General features: G+C 43.8%; 1 protein-coding gene across 3 annotated transcripts in view; it reads left to right on the plus strand.

The window, feature by feature from the left end:
* ACSS2 (acyl-CoA synthetase short chain family member 2) overlaps window positions 1-21,621 on the plus strand; it is a 65,721-nt gene extending 44,100 nt beyond the window's left edge. Inside the window, exons 3-19 of one of the 3 annotated variants that reach the window (XM_059705936.1) lie at window positions 5,352-5,443; window positions 5,650-5,753; window positions 6,005-6,077; window positions 6,971-7,046; window positions 7,206-7,320; window positions 7,829-7,867; window positions 12,800-12,937; window positions 14,083-14,253; window positions 14,547-14,680; window positions 14,900-15,032; window positions 15,114-15,170; window positions 15,358-15,438; window positions 16,594-16,702; window positions 19,412-19,480; window positions 19,824-20,000; window positions 20,567-20,641; window positions 20,786-21,621. In XM_059705936.1, the coding sequence (XP_059561919.1) occupies window positions 5,352-5,443; window positions 5,650-5,753; window positions 6,005-6,077; window positions 6,971-7,046; window positions 7,206-7,320; window positions 7,829-7,867; window positions 12,800-12,937; window positions 14,083-14,253; window positions 14,547-14,680; window positions 14,900-15,032; window positions 15,114-15,170; window positions 15,358-15,438; window positions 16,594-16,702; window positions 19,412-19,480; window positions 19,824-20,000; window positions 20,567-20,641; window positions 20,786-20,913 (1,771 nt within the window). In that variant the 3' untranslated portion in view covers window positions 20,914-21,621. The remainder of the gene's footprint in view (window positions 1-5,351; window positions 5,444-5,649; window positions 5,754-6,004; window positions 6,078-6,970; window positions 7,047-7,205; window positions 7,321-7,828; window positions 7,868-12,799; window positions 12,938-14,082; window positions 14,254-14,546; window positions 14,681-14,899; window positions 15,033-15,113; window positions 15,171-15,357; window positions 15,439-16,593; window positions 16,703-19,411; window positions 19,481-19,823; window positions 20,001-20,566; window positions 20,642-20,785) is intronic. The other 2 variants (XM_059705939.1, XM_059705937.1) reach the window with 2 other exon arrangements.
* The last annotated feature ends 223 nt before the right edge of the window (window positions 21,622-21,844 follow it).

Raw genomic sequence — 21,844 nt, forward strand, 5'->3', positions numbered from 1 at the left:
ATGGCTTAAACTGGGTGAGATATTTGAGACTTGTTATGTTTCTCAATATCCTCTCTTCTTCATGCTAAACAGCTCAGTCCAGTGTTTCTTTCATAACAAGTTTGACTCCTCTTCTCATCTGGGAGTTTCTCCTCTGAAAGGTGTATCTTACCAGGTTAGATACTGCCCTCGGAAGCTTCTGTGAAGAACTGTTTTCTCTGCATATTTTTTCCTTGACTCTTTCCTCCTATCCTGTGCTTTACTTTTCTGTTAGTCTAGGGAACTAAAATTTCTAATCCAATGACTATCCCTCTCACATAGAGAGGGGGAGCCCTAATCTTCCCTGTCATTAATAAATTATCATTTTCCAATTATTTGACCATGAACCTTAAGTACTTATTGTGCGAACTGCACTTGGAGGAGACAGAGTATAAGAAGACATGATGATCCCTACCCCAGGAGAGCCCAGTGTATAATGGGAAAGATAAAGCCTCAATAAATGTAATGCAAGGTAGAAATGATAGGTCACAAGGAAAGTGAGATAAAGGCCTTGGGAAGAAGAAAGAACTGTATCAGCTTTGGGGTGGGTGCAGAAAAAGAGAAAATAGGGAAGGCTTCATGAAATATGTTAATTTGGAGCTTGTTAATCTGGGGCTTGTGAGAGGTGGGACAAGGAATACTTTTTATATGAAGTGTTCAAGGATGACCTCACTGAGAAGTCAACATTTGAGCAATAACTCAAATATAGGGACTAAATCATGTGGCTATCTGGGGGAAGAATGCTCCAAATAGAGGGCAAAAGTTCTGAGGTTAAGTGTGCTTGGTGTTTTTGCCAAACAGGAGGCCATGTGGCTGGAGCAGATTGACAGGGAGAGGAAGAGAGAATAGGAGTATATATGAGGACAGAGAAGTAATGAGGGTCTAGATCAGCGGTCGCCAACTGGTGGTCCGCGGACCACTGGTGGTCTGAGAGGTCCAAAAGGTTGGCAACCACTAGTTTAGTTCATATAGGAACTAGTTTGCAATTGTTAGGAGTTTTACTTTTACTCAAAATGGTATGGGAAGATATCTGAGCATTTTGAGTAGAGGAGTGACATGATCTGACTTACCTAATGGTGAGTTTGGTCTAGGATGGTAGAAATATTTATGAAGAGAAGTAGTCTATCCTAATTCTAAATATATTTTGAATTAATATGGATTACAATAAACTTGGAGAGTGTAAGGGTAAGTTAGGTAGAGAAAGCTCCTTGGAGGATGAAGATGAGATGACTTGTATACCTTGGATTGTCCCATATCGTAGAGCCTCCAGGTAAAGGGGAAGTTAGTTTGGTCTACAGCAAGGGTTCCCAACTGGTAACCCATCAGCTAAATTTTATTAATAGTTTTGTTTGATCACAGTGTTTTAAACTTTTAAAATTTAGTTGTCAATACTTAAAAATTCAGAAGTAGATTCCAGGCCTCTTAAAAACTGAAAAAAAATGGCAAATTTGAGCTTTTATTCCTGAAGTGCAAAAGTTAATAGGAGCTAAGTTTATGTATTTAGATGTTTCCTTTTCCCAGAGCATGTACTAGTATTCTCCAGTTTTCCAGTCCCTGCCCCTTCCTTCCCCCCTCCTCTCAAAAAATTTAGACCGTGTCATTGCACATGCACTGCTGTTTTCCTATAGAAGAGTTAAGAGGAGCCCTGGCAGGTGTGGCTCAGTTCGTTGGGCATCAATCCATTCCCAGTCAGGGCATATGGCTCCGGTTGCAGACTCAATCCCCAGTAGGGGGAGTGCAGGAGGCAGCCAATGTTTCTCTCTTCTCCCTTCCTCTCTAAAAATCAATAAATTATTCTTTTTAAAAAAATGAATGAAAGAAAGAATGAAAAGGAAAGTTAACTATTTCTTGTTGCTATCAAAATTTTTCTTTTATATGGTCCACTTCACTCATTTATGTTACCTGCCTGGATCCTGTTGATTTTTGAGTTTGCAACTCCCAATGTAGAGGAAAGAGGACTGGACCCTGAGTCCTGGTACCTATTCTGCCTCAGTCTACCATGTGACCTTAAGCACAAAAAGTGGCCTCTTGGATCTCTTTCGAGCTAGGAGACTAAATTGGATATTCTTTGAAAAATTCTAACATCCTAGAGGGCTTGAGGTATTGCAATATGCCAGTACTCTGTACCCTCCCCCTCCCAAACAGCCAGGGGGCCCAGCCCGGTATGTATGTCAGAGAAAGAAGACACTGGAAGGAGTAAGGTGCCTATATTAATAATGTATAACTTGAGCCCAGAGCCAGGGAGACAAATGTACACTGTGTGTGTGTGTGTGTGTGTGTGTGTGTGTGTGTGTGTGTAATTAGAAATGGGCTCAAATAAGCTATTCTTGTTTAGGTTTGTACTTATCTATTCCTGTGTACTTTCTATGTACCAGGCTCTATTTTAGGTGCTAGAGGTTAGCAATGAACAAGACAGACAAGGTCTCTGTTGTAATGGAGTTTATATTCTAGTGAAAGACACATAATATTCAAGTAAATAAAATACATGAGATAATTTCAAATAATGGGAAGTTTCATGAAAAAAATATAACAACGATTTGATAGAGAGTTTCTGGAGGGGCAAGCTGTGCACATAGGTGGGTGTATAAATGTGGTACGTGTACTTGCAGAAGGACCCATGTTTGGCTCCTGGATCCACATATTTATGCTTATTTGTGTCTATGTATGTAAATAGGCAGATTTTATGCCTATAATATTTTGTATGTTATATGTAATATGCATTTCAGTGTACACAGGTGAGCTGGTATATTGGTATACATGTGGAAACATATGTGCATGGGTATGTGGTATGTTCTGCATTTAGCCTTAACTGGAGCGGTTCTGAAGTTCCTATGGCATGTCAGTGGGCCAGTTAAGGAAATGGCTTTTTTGCCTTTGGCATTCAGGGCCATTTGCCAGCTGCTTCTCTCCTTGTTTCTTCCCACATTAGAAAGCTCTCTCTGCCTGGCTCCTCTCAGCCCTAGGGGGGCTAAGCCAAGGAAAGGATAGTAACTTACTCAGTAAGCCAGGAAGTGGAAAGAGGCTGATAATCTTCTGTGTAACCTCCAAAGGCCTGGCTTCTTGCTAGCCCCTGTCCTTTTCACTGTGAGGGGAAAGAGTCTGGACTTGAAATCAGAAGACCTGAGGATCTATTCTTGGCTCTGCCATTTATGATTGTGTGACCTTGGCCAAGCTATTACCTCTCTCTGGATTTCAGTTACCATCTTCATAAGTACTCTGGGTAGCGTAGTATTTAGGGAGAACTATGCGGTGCTGGTGCCTGAAGGAGGAGGGAAGGTATTCTGAGCAGGGACAATGGTATGATCAAAAGTGTGGAGGTGGGCCTTTGTGTGTGTTTAAGGGGAGCCAAGAGAAATCCACTTAGAATAAAATTCAAACTTCTTACCATTGCCTACAAGGCCCTACATGATCTGGTGCTGTCTACTTCTCATTTTTACCCTCCTTGTTCCCTATACTTAAGCTAAACTGGCTTCCTTTCTGTTCTTTGAAATGGCCAAGCTCTTTACCACCTCAGTGCCTTTCCAAATTTCAATGTTCTCTCTGCCTGGGGCACTCTTCCCAAGAATTCACATAGTTGCCTACTTCTCATTACTTAGGTCTTAGCTCAAATATCACCTCCCCAGGGAGAGGCCTTCCTTGACCATCTAAATTTAGAGTATCATCCTCTAATGTTTATCAATATTTAAAATGCACATATCCTTTGACCCAACAATTTTTACTTCTAGTAATTCACCCTACAGATATATTTGCAAGTGAATAAAATAACACATGAATAAAGATATTAATTGAAGCATTTATTTGTTAAATAAATTATGGTACATACAAACAGTAGAATATTATGCAGATGACAAAGAAAATTAAACACAATAAGTCTTGATGGAGAATGATATCAATGTATATTAAGTTTTTTAAAAAGTAAGATTATTGAGCTCTATACTTAAGATTTATTGGATTTATAGTATACTCATAAAAATAAGACACAGAATAATGTGTACTGTATGCTATCATTGTATAGAAAACAGTGACTATATATAAACATAAATACATGTATTTATGCTTGTCTGATAGGCCTGCCCTGTGGTTATAGCAGCTCTTTCCCACGTCTACCTACACTGTGCTTAGTTGGGATCTATAGGGTGCTTACTTTTCTTTTGAACAGCATTAAAATTCAGTTTTTTAAACTTTTAAAATTTCCATCTTCAGTGATATTCCAAGGACTTTATGAAAGATGCTAAAAGTGTAGACTTCTTCCAAAGTGATTATCTTGATCACTCCACATTAATTCAGTTTCCCTATCTATACCTTCCATCCTACAAGGAGTGGCCTTGTCTGCATATTGACTATTTCTGGAAACTTATGCAACATAGGGTAACAGTTGTTCTAGTAGGCAGGGTGATTGGGGGTGGCGGGGAGGGAATTTCTCGTCATATATCTTTTTATGCAGTAACATTTGTATTTATTACTTACTCGAAAAATAAAATTGAAAAAGAAAAACCACTGAGGGGGAATATTCTTATAGCTAAATATTCACATATAATCATGAAAGTTCCTTAAAATGTCTTTAAAAAAAGTATTTCTCCTCAAGTAATGGTTATCATAATCTGAAATTATCTTGGTTGTATTTGTTACTTGTGTATTTCTTCCACTATCGTTGGAATATAAGCTCCATGTTGTCAGGGATCTTGCTTCTCTTGTTCATCAGTGCCTTATTTCTATACATGTATATAGTACATAGTAGTTATTGAATAAGCAAATGAACAAATGAAGGACTATCAAAGAAAACCAGGTGAAGTCTAGGGAGGACTGGGAAGCGAGGCTGCGGAGGGCAGAAATCAGCTGATGGAGACTGATGATTCTCAAACTTTAAATTTATATCACAATCACCTAGTGATTCTTTATAACAGCTTGTAATAAAGTAGTAGATTTTTGAATCCTGTGATTCTGATTCATTAGGTTTTAGTAGGGGCTCAGGAATCTACATTTTAACACGTTTCCCTAGGTGACTTGGGTGCAAGTGATCTGGAGACCCCACTTTACATCTGTGATATAATTTCTCCTTAATACATCCCTAGGATAGAATATAAAGGACCATCATCTCATTTTATCAACCTAAATGAGGCTGAGAGATTAACAATACATTTTTCCAATGACAGAGCTTGTGTATAAAGTACACTTTGAAAGGGCAAAGTATCTGAACAGTCAGTTTAAGGTAAAATTGTGGATGGCTCACCTTCACAGGCCTTGGTGTTACTGAATGGATTTTATGTTCCTATTTTTTTGTTTGCAGAAGAGATTATACTCCCTAATGACTGGTTCTTTCTGATTTATCTCAGGGAGGGCAATGAGCCAGAGGAGACTACCCAAATCACATATCATGAACTTCTGGTCCAAGTGTGCCAGTTCAGCAATGTTCTCCGAAAACAGGGTGAGTGGGAAGGTGGGGGGAAGGGACTGGAGGGTCTGGCCTTGGGGTATCTGAGGACTTGGGGGAAGTAGATAAGGATGGGAGGAATCAGGTAATGGGAATAGAAGAGGTGATCTGGGGTGGTGGTGGTAGTGGTAGCTGGATGAGAGGGAGCGAGTAGCAGCAAGAAAGATCCATCGTCCATGGTCTGTGTCCTTTTTCTGCAGGCATCCGGAAGGGTGACCGAGTGGCCATCTACATGCCCATGATACCAAAGCTTGTGGTAGCAATGCTGGCATGTGCTCGCCTTGGGGCTCTCCACTCCATTGTGGTAGGAATTTGTGCTGGAAAGGGGGACTGGTTGGGGATGGGACTCTGGAGATGTAGGGTGGGCCTGGATGATGGAGGATTTTAAGAACCAGACTAAGGAGTTTAAAATGTTTTTGTTATAGTTTCCATATCAGTTATCCAGTTTCTTCTAGGATCCTGACTTAAAGACTCTGAAGGTTTTAGGCATGACTCCTTTCCTTGTTCACTTATCCCTGGGCCCCCCTTTCCCTCAGTCTTTCTTCCCTTCCCTAGTTTGCAGGCTTTTCTGCAGAGTCTCTATGTGAGCGGATCCTGGATGCCAGTTGCAGCCTCCTCATCACTGCAGGTGACTAATTTTCACCCATTCTCCAGAAGCCCTGTACCCCAAGTCTTTGTTCCAATCAGCTAGTTGAGCTTTGGACTGCTCAATGTAGAGCAAGCATGTCAAACTCAAAGGCTAACACGGGCCAAATAAACAAGGTTTAAGTTTATGTGGGCCACACAAAAAATAAAAGCTTCAATTTTCATAGAAACTCAGGTTTATTTTGATAGAGACATGCTAAATTCAAAGGGCTGAAATAAATGAGTAATCATTAACATAAAATAATAGAACATTTTAATAAAAATTAATATTTTTTCTTGAACATTAACTACCAGACATTGAATAACTGCACAAATTAATAAGCATAACGCAAGTAAACCTATTTTTCTTGTTCTCCCAAAGCAAAATATATCTTGTTGCGCACACCAAACAAGTCAAAGACTAATGATGTGGCAATTGGTTGCTAAAATATTCGCTGCTGGTATTAGTAGAGAGAAATGGTGTGCCTGCGTGTAAGGCACGTAAGGGAAATGAATACAATATGATTATAGTAATCAGTCATTAGCGAACATTGTAGTCCGTTATTAATAATTATGTATAACAGGATATTGTAAAAATTGTTATGAAATTTTTATTAAAATGTTTCTTACATACCATTATATTGGCTGGGCCACAAAAATATTCGTAGTGGGCCACACGGGCAGCAAGTTTGACATGCTTGATGTAGAGGGTGGGGACTGCCTACTCTTTAGCTCCTGGTTCTACCTCAGCCAACCCTCTATCAACTCAAATCAGCTGGAAGAACCAGAGTTAAGAGGCAACTCAGGAAGGACTCTGTGAACATTGTGCTCACTATGGATAAGGGGTGAGGAGTATGGTGCCTTCCTAAGGCCTGGAATGTCTGTTGCTCCCCAAAGATGCCTTCTACAGGGGGGAAAAACTTGTGAAACTGAAGGAACTGGCTGATGAGGCCCTGGAGAAGTGTCGGGAGAAGTAAGTGAGTTTGGCCAGTTGGCTATTACTTTGGTCAATTTGGATTTTCCCCAGTGCCATGTTTCCTTTGTCTCTCCTAACCTGATGGACCTGGGTGGGCCCTACCAAATTCTCTTTTGAGCCTACCATCCTACCACTTCAGGCTTTTCTTTTCTCCAGGGGTTTCCCCGTGAGATGCTGCATTGTGGTCAAGCACCTGAGGAGGTCAGAGCTGGGAACAGGTGACTCTCTCAGTCAGGCCCCCCCAATTAAGAGGCCATGTCCGGATGTGCAGGTGAGTCTGGCACTGCTATGCCCTCCATGGGCTCCAGTTGGCTCCCTTTTCCTGCCCATAAGTTCTTGATGTCCTTCTTTGCTTCCTCATTATAATGCTTGCATCTGAGAGCCATCCTAGAAATGTATCCTTGGCAGGACTAGCTGGGAGCTGAGGACTTTGAACTTGAAAATAGTTAGGGAGCCCTTTGCAACTTGGAACCTTAGCATGAGATATTGTGAGGGAGACTTCCATGCAGGTTGGCATGAGGGACACTCATGGCTTGGACTTGGGTTAGAAATGGGCTGACTTGGGTGACTAAATATAATCATCTTGATTACTGGTCTGTGGCTTGGTTTGGGTTCCTGTGGGGTCCCACTATGGAAGGATCAAGATCTGGCTCTCAAGATATCGCTCTTATTAGAAAAGAAGGCAGTCAGAGGTTTTGGGCGCCCTTCCCTCTTACCCTTCCCTCTCACTTCACTATACTTGGACCCTGCTCACTATGCTTTCCGTGGGCTCTTAACAGGGTAAGCTGAAAGAAAAACCCAAGTGCATCCTGCCCCAGGTATCCACCTCTGCACTGCTTTGGGTACTGCTTTCCTGCGTGCTTGTCTGTGTGTCCATTGCTTTTTGCCTGTTTGCCCCATTGAGGTGTCTGCCAGACCTAACCCTTTTCTCCCTGGGTCCTTTGACATTGAAGTCACTTGGAAGTGTTGTAAAATCAAGTGCCTGTTGCTACCTCTCTGAACTGACATAGAGCATGGATCTCAGGAAAGTAGCAACAGACAACTCATTTTTCTCCTGTAGCTCAGGACTTTTGTGGGAGAGAGGACCAAGTAACCTGTCAGAAAGTTTATACTGTGCACTTAGTTGGGGCAGAGCCAGAAAGACGGGAGGAGGAGCAGGTAGAGGAGGTTTAGATCTTAACCTTGGGAATTCACCATCAAGCTGGGGAGTTTGATATGTATTACAAATGAAAGCCTAAGTTTTTTATAGGACAGCAGAGAAGATTCCTAAATATGTTTATATACTACTTTGGGATTTACAAATTGCACATATACTCTGATGTAATTAAGTACTTAATTGAACAAAAGTTACATTGTAGGTAGTTCTAGGAAGGGAAATTCCTAAGTGGGGAGTCAAAGCAGATTAGTATAGAGGAGAGAGTGGGTTTGGAGTCCAGAGACCAATTTTTAGCTGTATGACTTTGAATAAGTTGCCTCTGCTCTCTGGGCTTCAGTTCCCTCATCAGGAATGGAAAGACGATAGTACATGCTTAAAAGGAAACCGCTTTCCTTAATAAAACAAAGGAGAAAACCCACAATTCTTCTGAGTTTTACCATCCTCATAGGGTATCTTACTCTTAAATCTGCTATGATTATAACTTCTTAGGCTAATGGTAAAAATAATCCCCCTTTTCTCTATTCTCATTAGCATGGTAGAGACCCATCTGATTCCCAGGGGACACTGTGTTCTTTTTTTATTTTTTAAATATATTTTTACTGATTTCAGAGAGGAAGGGAGAGGGAGAGAAGATAGAAACATCAATGATGAGTGAGAATCATTGATCGGCTGCCCCCTGCACGCCCCCTAATGGGGATCAAGCCTGCAATCTGGGCATGTGCCCTTGACCGGAATCAAACCCAGGACCCTTTAGTCCGCAGACCGCAGACCGACGCTCTATCCACTGAGCCTAACCAGCCAGGATGACACTGTGTTCTTTTAAAACTCAGGCAGGGGCCTTGCCAGTGTGGCTCAGAGGTTGAACGTCTACCTATGAACCAGGAGATCATGGTTTGCTTTCTGGTCAGAACACATACCTGGGCCCCCAATAGGGATCATGCAGGAAGCAGCCAATCAATGATTCTCTCTCATTATTAATGTTTCTGTCTCCCTCTCCCTTCCTCTCTGAAATAAATTAAAACAAACAAACAAAAACCCCACCAAAAACAAACAAACAAACAAAAACTTCAGGCAGGGACCTACTAGTAAGACTTTTTCTCTTGAAGGAGGTAACAAATTTGGTGATTATACTATAGGCTCTGGAGACAGACTCCTTGGGTTAAAATCCTGGTTCTATCACCTGCTGTTATGGGAGCTTGGGCAAGTTGCATAAGCTCTCTTGCCTCAGTTTTCCCATTTGTAAAGGTGTTCAGGACATAGTAACTACTCCATAAATGTTAGCTTTTATTAATAGCTTTGAACATAGATACACTGGCATTTCTAAGAGGGAAACCAGAAAAGAAAGAAACTCTTATAATTTTTTTTAATATATTTTATTGATTTTTTACAGAGAGGAAGGGATAGGGATAGAGAGTTAGAAACATCAATGAGAGAGAAACATCGACCAGCTGCCTCCTGCACACCCCCTACTGGGGATGTGCCCGCAACCAAGGTGTATGCCCTTGACCGGAATTGAACCTGGGACCTTTCAGTCCTCAGGCCGATGCTCTATCCACTGAGCCAAACCGGTTTGGCTCTTATAATTCTTTAATACCAGAGACCTTCAGGCCACAGACTCCTGGATTTTTGTTTCTTGGAGGTAAAGACAACCAGTTACCAAAAAACCAAAGACCATAAAAACGGGCTTACTGAGAACTGCAGTCAAAGCTGCAGAATTCTTGGCAGAGCTCCAACTCCCTTCAAGGGAGGGCCTGCACAATTTGTATGTTCCCTCCTCAACTATGTCACCTTCAAACTTCCTCATGTTTCTCTCACACCTGGCAGCTTCCCTCCCTGAAACTATCCTGGTCCAAGGACAAAGGCCAACTAACTCCTCAATTTGTATTGCAGAAAATTCAAACTTTTTCCTGGTTCAAAGCTCTGGGCCCTTATAGGCACACACACCTAAAACACAACCAGTGTCTGCAGCACTAATTGAACTCACCCTACATCCTGGTGCAGATTATCAGCTCCACACCTGAAGCATGCCTCCCTCACCTTCTTACTCACATATTCACAAAGGAAGCAGTTTTATAAGATTATAAGTCCTCTCATTGCCACAGTGTAACTTACCCTTACATCGATGTGAGAGAAACACATTCTGCAGCTTACATGTACCTAGTGCCTTTTTTCTGACAATTCCACCAGTATTGTAGACCAGCACCATTTGCCCAAAGCACTGACACACTTCTGCTTAAATACATTAATGACCTCATCTAAAGTAGTTTGTTTGCAAGAAAAAAAGTGTTCATGTGACAAGGTATGTGTAGATCCATATGGCTATTCCACTAAAAAATAGAGTGTGTTGCCCTAGCCGGTTTGGCTCAGTGGATAGAGCATTGGCCTGCGGGCCAAAGGTTCCTGGGATCAATCTGGTCAAGGGCATGTACCTTGGTTACAGGCTCCTCCTTGGCCTGGGCCCTGGTCAGGGCTTGTGCAAGAGGCAACCAATCGATGTGTTTCTCTCACATCGATGTTTCTATCTTTCTCTCTCTCTTCTACTCTCCCTAAAAATCAATGGAAAAATATCCTCAGGTGAGGATTAACAAAAATAAAAAATAGGGTGTGTTTTTGAGCTCAATGGTAGCTTTTCTCTCCTCTTTTTCTTCTTAAAATTTTAATGGTGTCTCATTTGGCCTGGGCTTGTCATTCTTATGATGCTTATGTGCCAGAAACTTCAATTTCTGTAAACTAAGGGGCAGATAGTAAGGGGAGTGGTTGGAGATTCATTTAATAATTCATCAAAGTGTGTCTAACACTTGGGGGTTTTTAAACAAAACTAGAGGCCTGAGGCACAAAATTCATGCAAGGGGCTCAGCCCTCACAGCACCTCGCAGCCCTGGCTTCGTCCAGAAGGTCGTCCGGATGGTCGTTCTGCTGTTCGGTCTAATTAACATATTAGCTTTTTATTATATAGGATATGCACATACCAGATTATCATATAGACATACAACAGGAGTAAGGTGTTTCTACCTGCCAGCCAGGGCCATTGAACATAGTATCATGTCTACCTGCCAGCCAGGGCCATTGAACATAGAGGCTAATGAATATGAAAGGGCTTTGGGACAACTAAAGCAAACCCCAAACAGTTCCTATCATCATACCCTTAAATTCATCTTCCAGAGGAGGTCAGTGGAACTGAACTAAGTTCTATCTTTCTTGATATTTATTAGTCTTCCCCACCCCCCCCCCAGGATAAACCAAGACTTGATGTTTACTAGGTAATACCTTTCTCTTTTGATGTTCCCCAAATCCTGAGAGACCACTGGGGCAAGAATGACTATCTTCATTTTATTTTTATTTTTGTTAATTCTCACCCAAGGATATTTTCCATTGATTTTTAGAGAGAGTGGAAGGGAGGGGGAGAGACAGAGAAAAAGAAATATCAATGTGAGAGAAGCACACCAACTGGTCACTTCCTGCATGCACCCCCAGGACCGGGGATCGAGCCTGCAACCGAGGTTCGTGCCCTTGATTGGAATTGAACCCAGGACATTCAGTCTGCACTCTATTTACTGAGCCAAACTGGCTAGGGCAACTATCTTCATTTTAAAAAGGAGTGACAAGGTAAAGTTACTTGTGTAAGGTCATATATAGCTAGAAGTGGCAGAACTGGAATTGAAATCCAGTGCAATTTTTGGACAAATTCAGGGAATCCAACTTCACTCAGCAAAGAACAGACTTAGAAAACTAGTTGTTCAAATAAATGATATAACCAGGAAAATAAAGCAGTTTCAAGCAGAGATTAGAAAAAGTTAAGGATGACAAATCCAGAAATAGTTATCAAAAGCACTCCAGTATAGGAGGACATCCCTCCACTAGAAGTCCACCTTGGTCCTTCTCCACCAACTTAAAGCAAGGCTTCTTGATGAATGGAACCTCAAGCAAATGTCTTTATGGAAAACTTATTGGTAGCAGTGATATAAAGGGGCAGAGCAAGGGTAGGAACCTCCAAGTGGAGAATGAAGTCTGGACATGCAGGAAAAGGCACTTGGACCAAGATCTATTGACTTCTTTCACTACTAACTAACAGAACCAGATGCCTGCCTCGCCTGTAGGTTCTGGCTAATTTTGCATTTCTGAATTGTGTGGTGTTCGCATCCCTGCCGATGAGCTACTATTCCCATAAGTACATATGTGTGTATGCAGGTCTGTGTGTGCATATTCATCCAACAAAAATTTATCGAGTGCCTTTTGAGAACCAGGCATTTTGCTAGGTGTTGGGGATATGGGGGAAAAAAGACAGACATGCCACTGCCTTCATAGAGGTCACTAATGTAATCAAGCAAACAACTAAATAAAATAACTGGAAATAGGTGCTGTGTGGGAAAGAAATATGGTGCTGTGATAAAGAATACTGGCAGGGGGTGATGATGGGGTGGAAATCTACCAGATACTGTTCAGGAAAAGCCTGTCTCTCTGCTCCATTCCACCCTCCCAGGGCCCTTCCTCCTTCCCAGCACCCCACCTGCCAGTCCCACTCTGGTCTTTCCAGGTGCCATTTATCTCCTGTCCCCATTGTTCTTTCCTGTCCTTTCCTGTCTTCCTTCTGCAGATATCCTGGAATGAGGGGGTTGACCTGTGGTGGCATGAACTCATACACGAGGCAGAGGATGAGTGTGAGCCTGAGTGGTGTGATGCCGAGGACCCGCTCTTCATCCTGTACACCAGTGGCTCCACGGGCAAACCCAAGGCAAGTGTGCGTGTGTGTGCGTGTGCGTGTGTATAGCATGTAATGACATAAATTTTACTCTACGACCCTGAGTTTCAGAAATGTCACATTACCTTTTTTTAAAATATATTTTTATTGATTTCAGAGAGGAAGGGAGAGGGAGAGAGAGAGATAGAAACAGCGATAATGAGAGAGAATCATTGATGATTGGCTGCCTCCTGCATGCCCCACAGTGGGGATCAAGCTCACAACCTGGGCATGTGCCCTGACTGGGAGTCGAACTGTGACCTCCTGGTTCATAAGTCAATGCTCAACCACTGAGCCACGCCGGCCGGGCTCATATTACCTTTTCTAAATCAAATTTAGACAATTGTGAGGCCTAGGATGAGATAATTCAAGTGGGGGCTTTCATAATGCCAAAAAGAGGAGAAAAGGATCAGTCCATGTGATTTATATTGATGTTTCTTGCCCATGCCTACATGGTTTGGTTGAAGGAGAGCTGCCTTGTCTACTCAAGGTCACAGGTAGGCACAGGGATCTCTCTTGGGCTCCTAGACTACAGCTCTTAGAGTTCAGTTTCTTCAACATGCCACACTTTAACATCTAGTTCCTCCCAGAGCACAACAAGAGCCAAAAAATACTTAAGAAAACCCTGTTCCATTGACTTGAAAGATACGTTACTCTGCCTTCCACCTACCCCATCCCTAAATTCTTTGGAACATCCCTTAATGGGCCTTTAGAAACACAATTTTGGCCTCTCTTTCCTAGGGATGGGATATTGATGGAGTAAGAGAATAAGATTGTCTCTTCCCCCCACCACACACACACTTTCATTTTGTCAACGGGTAAATTGAGTGTGTGTGCACAAATGCACAACAGAGACACTATTGTGTACTCAGAGTGTTCATATGTCAGAGTGATGTGGGTAGCTCAGAAATACCATTTTAGGGTGTGGGTGTGAATGATGGACTGAATGTATATGTGTGTGAAGTGTGATATGGGAACATGGAGAAAAGGAGATAGAAGAGATGGATTCTGTGAAAGAGGTGATGGCAGAGCCAAAATCTTTGAGGAGGATATTCCTCTAGCTCTGCCCAGCCAGCCTATATTTGGTGGTCAGTGGGGGTGAACCCAAGCCCCATCCTGAGGCCCTATTCTCCCCGCAGGGTGTGGTACACACAGTTGGAGGCTACATGCTCTATGTGGCCACAACCTTCAAGTACGTGTTTGACTTCCATGCAGAGGATGTGTTCTGGTGCACAGCAGACATTGGCTGGATCACTGGCCATTCCTATGTCACCTATGGACCAATGGCTAACGGTGCCACCAGTGTTTTGGTGAGAGGGGAGCTGGGACCCATGGCTACCTGGCCTACTTAGGGGTGGATGAGATGATCCTGGGTGACTGCCTCTAATGGCTACTTGGTCTAGAGGAAGTAGGACTTACACAGTTGTTACTCAGTTCTGAGGGGATTATGAATCCTAAGTGGGAAGTTCTCTTGGCTTATCTGGTAAAGGAGTGAAGGCACGGGTTTGTCAGAAAGGGCAAAATACTGAGTCTGAGGGTATGGTAGCAGGGTGGAGGGGACTATTGGGAAGGACCAGGAATGACCAGTCTTCACTGGGGTTAGTTTGAGGGGATCCCCACATACCCGGACGTGAGCCGCATGTGGAGTATTGTGGACAAGTACAAGGTGACCAAGTTCTACACAGCACCTACAGCTATCCGCCTGCTCATGAAGTTTGGAGATAAGCCTGTCACCAAGTGAGACCCCTCCCCAGCTGCTGCCCCATGGGTGTCCCTCAGAGTTGGGTACTGGCCTTTGTGCACAGTCTTTTCCATGCCACTGTTCCAGCTCTCTGATCTGGAATGGGGGTTGTTGGGGGGGGGGGCGGAGGGGCGCGGGTGGCAGGAGAACATGGGTATGTCTTCTGATTCCCAGTGGTACTTAGAGCCTAACTCTCTCCCCACTCCCTGCCCAAGGCATAGCCGGGCATCCTTACAGGTACTAGGCACAGTAGGAGAACCCATCAACCCTGAGGCCTGGTTGTGGTACCACCAGGTAGTAGGTGCCCAACGCTGCCCTATTGTGGACACCTTCTGGCAGACAGAGACAGTGAGTAAAGGGTCCAGAAGGTTGGGGCTCAGGGATAATATGGGAAGACTTACTCAAACCCCTGATCTCTGACTTCTACAGGGTGGCCATATGCTGACCCCGCTCCCTGGTGCAACACCCATGAAGCCTGGTTCTGCTGTGAGTGAGGCTCCTTTGGCTGGTCCTGGCTAAACAGGGGTAGAATCTTGGGGCGTTTGGCCTAGGGAGAGGGTGGAGGACTGGACTGAGATGTGTGATGAATTTGGGGCTCTGCCTCTCCTTGGGAGAGGTAGAGTTGAGTCAGAGTTGCTTCATTTCTCTCCTTGGGTCTCTTGTTTGCTTCCAGACCTTTCCATTTTTTGGTGTAGCTCCTGCAATCCTGAATGAGTCTGGGGAAGAGTTGGAAGGTGAAGCGGAAGGTTATCTGGTGAGGCCCTGGCCCTTTGTGGTCTCTGAGGAGGAGCTGGGGGATAGGGTCCACCAAGGGGTACCTTACTCTGCTTCAAAGTTTATAACCTAATCTCTTCTGGTAGCTGCTGTGATTAAAGTTCCAAACTTGAAGGTTTATCCTTTGTAGAGACCCTGCAGGGAATCGTTCTGGATATTTTGCCTGCCTCTCTGACTTTTGGCCCATGAGACTTCTAAGGGCTCTGTTCAAAGATCCCTAATGGTGCCTTTTTGGGTCTGGAAGACTTAGTACCAACTTTTCCTTTAATAAACAATTCTAATGTGAAAGGAGGCTTCATAACATAGTGGGAAATCATATAGGCTCCAGAATCAACCTGCCTGAGTTCAAATCCTGGCTCTGCCTCTTTTATGACCTCAGAAGAGGTCACAGAAGTTAAGTTGCCTAACCCCCTGAACCTAAATTTTCTCATTTGTAAAACAGGATTGTAATAGGACCATTGTCTTCTATAGTTGCTGGATTGATTAAATTAGATAATCCATGTGAAGAGTTTAGCACAGAACCTAACAGTCAGTGCTAGATAAATTTTAGCTGTTGTGATTTGTATTAGTACTTATATTGTCAGCCCTGACTCTCCATCCCACTTCACTTTTATTAAGAACAAGGTAGTAACAAGGGCAGCACTTGAATCTAGGTCTTCTGCCTCTTAGCCATCATCTCATCCATCTGCTGCCACAGGATGTTATTGATTGGGGCAATAATTTACTCATGTGGGTCCCACATTTTTATACGACTGTTTTCATTTGCATCAAACTGGACCTGCTTTCCTGAGGGATTACCCAAAAGGACACTCAAATTTATTAAGTGCTTATTATAAATGGAACATTGTGCTAAGTATCTTCTACCTGCTATCAATTTAATCTTCAGATTTTTCTCTGATTTACAGATGAGGATCCTGAAGCTCAGATAGGTAAAGTTACTTACCCAAGGTCACACAGCTAGTAAGTGGCATAGTTGGGATTCCAAGCCTGGATTGTCTATCTCTAAAGCCTGTACTTTGTCTTACATCTCAGGAATGGCATTCAGGCCACTTCTCCTTAGATTTGGCAAAGCTTTGATTGTCTTTCAGTGAGACAGTGTAACAGATCTGATCACTGTGCCTTCCTCACTCCCCAGGTGTTCAAGCAGCCCTGGCCAGGGATCATGCGCACCGTCTATGGGAATCATGAACGCTTTGAGACCACCTACTTTAAGAAGTTCCCTGGGTACTACGTGACAGGAGATGGTGAGCCTTGGCTTTCCCCTACCGACACTTCCTATCAAGACATATACTTTTCCCTTTCATTTTCAGGAAGAATTGGCTAAGGGTGAAGAAACAGTGAGAGAGAAATGTGTCGAATGCGTCAGTGTCTAATACTGAGGCAGAGCTACAGAGCCTGTAAGAGCTGGGATGAATACTGCAGGATGGGTCTCAGCATGGTGCCATCTGAGATTTTTTAAAAAAATATATTTTTATTGATTTTTTTACAGAGAGGAAGGGAGAGGGATAGAAAGTTAGAAACATCGATGAGAGAGAAACATCAATCAGCTGCCTCCTGCACACCCCCTACTGGGGATGTGCCCACAACCAAGGTACATGCCCTTGACCGGAATCGAACCTGGGACTCTTCAGTCCACAGGCCGACACTCTATCCACTGAGCCAAACCGGTTAGGGCGCCATCTGAGATTTGATGTATGAGGAAAGGTTCTTGTTGTCATTACTCCTGTGTTGAAAGAGATGGGGCATGTGACAGTATTACAATGTCATGTGTGTCCCCATATCTGGAGGCTGTGTTTGCCCTTGAGTCCATCCACCATTTCATTCATCCACAAATATTTATTAAGCATTTACTATGTCCAGGTACTGATCTAAGCACAGGGGATATTACTATGAATAAGATAGGCAAGTTCTCTGCTCTCATGGGGCTTACTTTCTATTAAAGGGATGCAGACAGTAAACTTAGCAAACAAGTAAGCTAGCTTTTTTTTCCCATTGATTTTTATTTTATTTTTTATTTTTTTATTGCTTAAAGTATTACAAAGAGTATTACATATGTCTCCTTTTCCCCCCCGTCCTTGACAATCCCCTGGCCTCCCCTACCCCCCAGTGTCTTATGTCCATTGGTTATGCTTATATGCATGCATACAAGTCCTTCGGTTGATCTCTTACCCTCCCCTCCTGCCCCCCAACCCTCCCCGGCCTTCCCACTGTAGTTTGATAGTCTGTTTGAGGCTGCTCTGCCTCTGTATCTATTTTTGTTCATAAGTTTATAATGGTCTTTATTATCCATAAATGAGTGAGATCATGTGGTATTTTTCCTTCATTGACTAGCTTATTTCACTTAGCATAATGCTCTCCAGTTCCATCCATGCTGTTGCAAATGGTAAGAATTCCTTCTTTTTTACAGCAGCATAGTATTCCATCGTGTAGATGTACCACAGTTTTCTAATCCATTCATCTACTGATGGGCACTTAGGCTGTTTCCAGATCTTAGCTATGGTGAATTGTGCTGCTATGAACATAGGGTTGCATATATCCTTTCTGATTGGTGTTTCTGTTTTCTTGGGATATATTCCTAGAAGTGGGATCATGGGGTCAAATGGGAGTTCCATTTTTAGTTTCTTGAGGAAACTCCATACTGTCTTCCATAGTGTAAGCTAGCTTATTTTAGTAGTAAGTGCTATGAAGGAAAAGTGCTCTAAACAGAATGGGATAGAGTGTCTGCTGGCATAGTCATATATGGGATGGTGAGAGGCTTCTCTGAACTGACATTTGATCACAGACCTGAAAGGTGAGGAGGAGCCCGGCATGGGAAATCTGGAGTTAGTGTTAAGTGTTCTGTGCAGACACATGCTTGAAATATCTGAGGAACAGACTGAAGCATGTGTGGCCAGAGTGTAGTGAGCAAAGAGAACGTTATATGTAGTTGGAGCGGTAGATAATATAGGGCCTTGTGGACCATGGTGAGGAGTTTGATTTTATCCAATGTACAGTGGGAGACTTTTAGAGGTTTTGAGCAGAGAAGTGATGAGGACTGATTTACTGTTTAGAAAATATTTGTCTAATTTATGGAGAATAAACTTTGGGTGGGTGTACTAGTTATCTATTGTTGTGGAGCAAATTACCCCAAACTTGGCAGTTTAAAAGAACAAATAGCCCTGGCCAGTGTATTTCAGTGGTTAGAGTGTTGGCCTGCACACCAAAGGGTCTTGGGTTTGATTCCCGGTCAAGGGCTCGTTCCTGGGTTGAAGGTTCCATCCCTGGCCCAGTCTGGGCACATATGGGAGGCAACCAATGGATGTGTCTCTTTCACATCGATGTTTTTGCCCCACCCCACTTTTCTGAAGAATTGGTGGAGAGAATATCCTCAGGTGAGGATTAAAAACAAATAAACAAACAAAGCCCAAACAAATATTATATTATCTTATAAAATTTCAGAGGATCAGCAACACAGTGGCTTAGCTGGTGGTTCTTGTTCAGAGTCTCGTGGGTTACAGTCAAGTTGTTCTGAATGTCTGGAGGACTCACTTCCAAGCCCACTCATGTGGCTGTTAGTGTGAACCCTCAGTTCCTTGCCACTGGGCCTCTTTATAAGCCACTCATGACATGGCAGCTGACTTCCCCCAGAGCAAATAATCTGAGAGAACACAACCAAGATAGAAGCCACAGTGTCTTCTATAATCTAATCACAGAAATGACATCCCATCACTTCTGCCAAATTATATTGACTACACAGACTAACCCTAGCACAATCAGAAAGGACTACACAGGGGTATGAATGCCAGGAGGTGGAGATCAGTGTGACCACTTTGGAGCCTGGCTACCACAGTAGGCAAGAGTAGAAGCAGAAAGACTTGCTAGGAAGCTAGTGCAGTGGGTGTGGTGGTTTGGTAATGTGGATCATACATCCTACTGTGGGTATTGATTATGTTGTGGATCTCTTTTCTTCCCAGGTTGCCGGCGAGACCAGGATGGCTATTACTGGATCACTGGCAGGATTGATGACATGCTGAATGTATCTGGTGAGGGCCAGGGACCATTCTCCTTTCTCATTAGCCCTGACCTCTCAGCAAGTCCCAGTTAAAAGCCTTTGAGAACCAGGATGTCCTTTGGCCAAACCATGTTTGTAGTGAAGCATTCAGTTCTGGGCCCAAGTTTTGGAGGAAGAGTGAAAACACTGGAATGTGCCTAGAGGAGGGGAACTGGAATGGTGGGGCAACTGAAACATGCCATGTGAGGAATGAATGAAGGGCTTTTCCCATTTGACTAGACCAGGTCTGTCCTGTTGGCAGATGGAGCAGGGGTAGGGGTAGGGGTACGGGTAGAGGCCAGGATCTCTCATGGCATTTCCTTTCCCTTGACAAGGACACCTGCTGAGCACGGCAGAGGTGGAGTCAGCACTTGTGGAACATAAGGCTATCGCAGAGGCAGCCGTGGTCAGCCACCCTCATCCTGTGAAGGGCGAATGCCTCTACTGCTTTGTCACCCTGTGTGATGGCTATACCTTCAGCTCCACTCTCACCGAGGAGCTCAAGAAGCAGAGTGAGGAGCCTACCTGGGCAGACACTGTGGGGTTTGTCCTGATGTCCCAGTTCTCAGCAGGTTGTTGAAGGCTGGAGTAAGCTGCTCCCAAACCACAAACAGGTCCCAGAGGGCAGATTGCCCTCTTTCCATTCAGTCTCCACTAGTCTCTCCACTAGGATAATGGCCGGCATTTATAGAATTCTTTCTCTGTACCATCACTGTGCTAAGTGCTTTAAATGCATATAATCATCCCCAAAATTGATCCAATTGTTACCCTCATTATAAAGACAAAGAAACTGAGGCTCAGAGAAGTTGAATCACTTGCCCAGGGCTACACTGCCAGAAAAGTGGGATTTCCAATCTAGCAAGCTGATTCTAATCTAGAGCCTGGCGGTGGATTAAGATAAATGAGATAGTAAAGAGATAATGTGCCCTCGCTGGTTTGGCTCAGTGGATAGAGTGTCAGCTGGAGGACTAAAGGGTCGCAGGTTCGATTCCAGTCAAGGAACAAAGCTATCTTTACTTTGGTTTTGGGGAGCCTGGCTAATGATACTGAAGAAATGCCTAATGATTTGTTGTTACAGTTAGAGAAAAGATTGGCCCCATTGCCACACCGGATTACATCCAGAATGCACCTGGCTTGCCTAAAACCCGCTCAGGTATGTTCAGAGGCTGGAGGGACTTGGATTGGGATTGAGATTGACGGAGGCCCACTAGTGGTGGAATGTGTGGATGGAAGCCTTTGGCAGGGTTGGAATGGGTCATTGTAGTCACTAGGTAACCAGAAGCCTGTGGTCCCCCAGGGAAAATCATGAGGCGGGTGCTTCGGAAGATCGCTCAGAATGACCATGACCTGGGAGACATATCTACTGTGGCTGACCCATCTGTCATTAGCCAGCTCTTCAGCCACCGCTGCTTGACTGTCCAGTGAACAAGACGGCTCTTTATCCCGGACTCCCCCCTGCTTGCCTTTCCAAAGTTTTGCCCACCCTCCCTGCCCCTATCCAGGAGTGCTAAGGGCCAGGGCTGACCCACACGGAGGACCAGCTTTACCCCTGGGTGGAGGCAACTTTCTGTGACTACCAGGAAGATAGGACAGGACCCAGGTCAGTATCAGGCTGCAGTGCTTTCAAAGAGGTCTTGGAGCCTAGAATAGGGTGAAGGTCATGTCCCTAACCCAAACTGAGTGTTCGGAAAGCAAGTGAGGGCCTAGACTGAAGAAGCAGGTAGGCAGCTCTGTAATCCTGTCAACTCTCAGGAAGCACCAGTACTTATCGTGGGCATGCACTTACCCTTAGAAACACCTTTGTATGAGACCTGGAATAATTATTACTTTTAAAAACACTTTGCTTCTTCTGCTCTGGGTCTTTTGTGCCAGATGGCAGTGCTTGCCTGCCCATTTGCTCCAGGGGCTGTGCAAGCAGGCTGTTTCCAGATGGTTTTCAGATCATTTGCTTCTTTGCAAGAGTAAATGTGTTTTATTCCTAGGGCCAGAGGAACTTGTCTTCCTTGCCCTCTGTTCCCACCCTCATCTGAACACAGTTGTGCCCATGACAGACACTCTCAAATGAAACTCTTTCCTTGCCTTGGTTCTGCTCAAGCCCTGTGGTTGTTGGAATAAAGTCTGTGACCTCAAGAAGGTGGTGACTTGTTTTCTTAGGTATCTTATAGGCTGGATACTTGCTAGCTGCTCTGATCTGCATGAGGATATTAAGGGGAGTGGCTTTTCCCAGGAATACCCCAATATCCTCCTTCTAAAACTTTTGGTTTGGGCAAACTAGGTTGGTCTACACTCATAGGCCCGTTGACAAATTACTGAGCTAAGCAGGAAAACAAATGAAGCCAGTTCATAACTGTGATGT

This window comes from Myotis daubentonii, chromosome 8 (assembly GCF_963259705.1).
Source record: "Myotis daubentonii chromosome 8, mMyoDau2.1, whole genome shotgun sequence".
In the NCBI taxonomy this organism is placed as follows: domain Eukaryota; kingdom Metazoa; phylum Chordata; class Mammalia; order Chiroptera; family Vespertilionidae; genus Myotis; species Myotis daubentonii.